This window comes from Primulina eburnea, chromosome 10, assembly GCF_022965805.1.
Source record: "Primulina eburnea isolate SZY01 chromosome 10, ASM2296580v1, whole genome shotgun sequence".
NCBI classification, from domain to species: Eukaryota; Viridiplantae; Streptophyta; class Magnoliopsida; order Lamiales; family Gesneriaceae; genus Primulina; species Primulina eburnea.
Window position 1 is genome coordinate 38,801,040 of NC_133110.1, and position 3,767 is coordinate 38,804,806.

The 3,767-nt window shown below is 46.9% G+C and overlaps 1 protein-coding gene across 1 annotated transcript; it reads right to left on the reverse strand.

Annotated features, from left to right (window-relative positions):
• Positions 1-230: 230 nt before the first annotated feature.
• On the reverse strand, positions 231-983 carry LOC140802936 (uncharacterized). The gene has a single exon (XM_073158545.1). It carries the CDS (start codon positions 981-983, stop codon positions 231-233), a length of 753 nt encoding a protein of 250 aa, XP_073014646.1.
• Between the last annotated feature and the right edge of the window lie 2,784 nt (positions 984-3,767).

The window sequence follows — 3,767 nt, forward strand, 5'->3', positions numbered from 1 at the left end:
ATGGCGGTAACCCGACCAAGATCATCATTGCAATTGGACAAACTAGTCCAATGCAAATCCGAAGGGTCAGCCTGGCAAACTGCCTCAGCAACCCGGACAGCCCGCTCCGCCTCAGCAAGTTTGGAAAAAAGATCACCAAAAACACTCTTATTCCACCACTTCAGGTGGCTCTTGAGGCGCTTCACTTTCACAAAAAGACGGTGCATGCCATTCAATTGACACGGCAAATTTCAATTAAGCCTCACCGTCTGCAAAAAACCGTGGTGCCTGAGCCACATGCTCTGAAAGCGAAAAGAATTCGGCCCACTAGCAAATACCGGGACTGACACAAAAATAGGACAATGATCAGAGACTGTACGAATGAGGTGCTCCACACGAATAGAATGAAAATGGTCACCCCAATCAACAGACACAAAAACCCGATCAAGACGCTTCCAATTGGTCTTGTTCGTCCACGTGAACGAAGACCCCTCAAAACCAGCATCCACTAACCCAGAATCCAAAATAAAGTAATTAAATTCTTCCATGGGAAGCAACCGCCCACCAGAAGAACCCAAACACTCCGACGAATTCCTAACTACATTAAAGTCGCCACCAACAAGCCAAGGACCCTGATCAGGCTTAACCTGAAGCAAAGAAGTCCAAAGCTGTGTGCGCTCAATGTAGTCACACTTAGCATAAACAAAGGAACAAAACATGGTGGTCGGCAAAAAACTAGCAGAAACCCTGAAGTGAAGGAATTGAGTGTGATCAAGGAGACACTCAACCATCACATCCTCAGCAAAGAAAACCCAGATATGACCCGAGGAGTTCGATATAACTCGAGAAAAACCGAAACGACGAGTCATAAAATGAACATCTAGATCAATCATGAGTTCCAAAATATCCAAGATCTTGACTCTCTTTTCTTTAACGTGGGCATGTAGCCTCTGTTGAGACTCTAAGCTCCGGAGCTCCCTGACATTCCATATGAGAAAATTCATGGAGAATGGGCACCAGAACCGCCCTGTCGCTTTTTACGCGACCTATGAAAAGCATTCTCCTTCCTTTTCTTAATATCCCCCATATCAGCATCCAGAATACGACTTTCAGACCTACAGCCATCACCCGACTTAGAATGCCGATCAAATTCCTGATCAGTATCTCCAGCAGATTCCAGCCGAAAGACCAACTCACTGACAGAAGGACCCTGCCTAGCAACCACTTCCTCAACCGCAGAGGAAGCATCATCAGGAGACAAAGGAACAGAGGGGATGGAATGACTACTGTGATTCAAAGTGCAAGGCCCCAGAGAACCAAACACATGCAACTCAGAAGTAGACGGTATCCCAATACCATCCACATAATCATCCAACTGTAACCCTCCATCAATAACCTCATCACTTAGGATCACACCCTCAACAAGAACAGACTCCAATTGATCCTTTCCTGAAGTCCCAACACCGGCATCCTCCAGATTACCACATGGAGGATCCGTATCAACACAATCTAATCCAACAGGATCAGGCTCCTCATCCTGCCCATGCGAGAGCACCTCAAAAGGATTCAACTCAAGAGGATTCTTCCTGGGAAGAGCTTGCCGGACTGGCCTCTTTCTCCCTCTACGTCTGGGACCCGTGCCATTTTTCTGAAGCTGAGGCTGGGTCCTAAAATTAAAACCAGGAGCAACACCCCCTGGTGGGGCAGGCTCTGTAGAAGTGGGAGACTGACCAGGAGCACGGTCAGCAGGCTTAGGACGAACGGGTTTTGGGTTTTTGCCATGGGAATAACAAACACTGGTCGAATGACCCAGCATTTTGCAATCCGTGCAGTACCCGAGGATGCGCTCATAAATGACTTCAATTTCTTGAGCATGATCACCCCAACCCACCCAAACTTCTTTGCTAGCGGTTCCATCACATTAATTTCAACACAGACTCGAGCAAATGCACCCCGAGTAGAATCTGCAGTATGAACATCCATTTTCACCGGTTTCCCCACAATTTTAGCCAAAGCAAAGAGACTTTGCTTAGAAAACAAATGAAGGGGAAGACCCGGGAAACGGATCCAAACAAGTGCAATGGGTGACTCCTCTTGAAGATTAAACTCTGCGTCCACTTAGAGAAGCGGACCGACAGAGGACCCACCTGCATAACCCCCTTGGTCCAAAAAAATGCATTTTCTTCTTCACGAGCAAGTGTGAGAACAAGAAAACCCCGAGGCATGAACTTTAAATCAAAAGATCTAACTAGTCCAAGTTTAGCAAAGGCAGCAGAGATACCAGAATTTGGAACTAGAGATCGATTCTCTGAAATTTTACCAACCAAAGCAAATTTGAAAGGTTCTGCCAGGGAAGAAATTACCTCATCCGGGAAGAGACTACGCGGTTTGCCATTCCGAAGAGTCGGCACAGGCATGTCATGCATAGAATTGTGCAACTCATCAAAGCTTTTTTTGGCCGTTCGAGGGGACGGTGGAGTCAGAATATCACGAAATGACACAGTAAGCGGAGTAGGTACGTGTGTACCTGATTTGACCGTAGCATCACAAATGTTGACTGCCGAGTCAACTCGGCCCACCCGGATGTTTGACTCGCTTGAGTTGACTCGTGAGTCACCTGCCGGAGCACCACCCTGGAATGGCGACTGTGAGAAGAGTCCGGAACCGGGACCAATTCGAGTAGACTCGGGCAATGGAGGGTTCGATTTAACCAAAGAAGAAGCAAAATCACGAGTTTGCCCTAGAATTTGGGGGTTTCCGACCGGTGGCCGGAAACCAGAAATTGATGGAGGTAAAACTCTACCCATGACTAGATGATGACGCTGGCCAGAGGAATTGAAGAAACTCGCCGTGACGATGCCTGAATTGAACGAAAAATGTGACGTAAAGGTACCGTCCGCCGCTGAATTCTTAGATCTGAAATTGCTAGCGACGGTGAACGGCGTTGGGCACGAAACCGGTACGATTGGGATCGTCTGAGGATGGGTATCATAGATCGGGGTTTGGATTGAAACGAGGTTGCAAGAATCCACCGGAATCGAAGATGGCATTTCCGGCGACTTTGTGAACAGTGCATTCGGAACTTTGCACGTCAATTGCGACTGAGATACGACGTTAAAAGGTGTTGGACTTGTACCAATCGAAGCTTCGGCCTGAGGCGAGTCCACTGATGGCATTCCGGCGCCGGGAGGAGCAGTAAATGGCACCGACGAAGTAGTGGACGGAAATGCCAGATTTTCGAAGGGAAAAATGGGATGGTTGCCGGACTCCGATGAAGTTGAATTTTTGATATGTTGGTCGCCGTGAGGTGGTGATTCAGATGGGGTGGTTGGCCGGCCGGGATCCGACGGCGGTGGGTAGGGCGTGAATAGTGACGGATTTAGTGTGTTTTTTCTCACCTTTTACTGTGTGTTTTTCCAGAGAAATTTTTTTGGGGGCAAATGGTTTTGTTTAGGGTTTAGGGTTTAGGTTTAGGGTTTTAGGGTTTAGGGTTTTTTTTTTCCCGAAAAACACCGTCGGATGCGGGTGGGTTAGGCAGACCCCTACCTGTATATATCCAAAAAATAAACAGTAACAAAATACAAAATACAGAATAAAAAAACCTAAAAGAGAAGGTGGATAAAACCAAAACCTCCTCAAAAAGGCTAAAGCAGTGGAAACATAAATACAAAGCAACCTAGGGAAGGAATTACAAAAGCAAAACGAACCCTAGAAGACTACCAAATAAGCGACAACAACTAATCAAAAACAAGAAGCGCTGTGAACCACATGATGAGGAAGAAAAAATG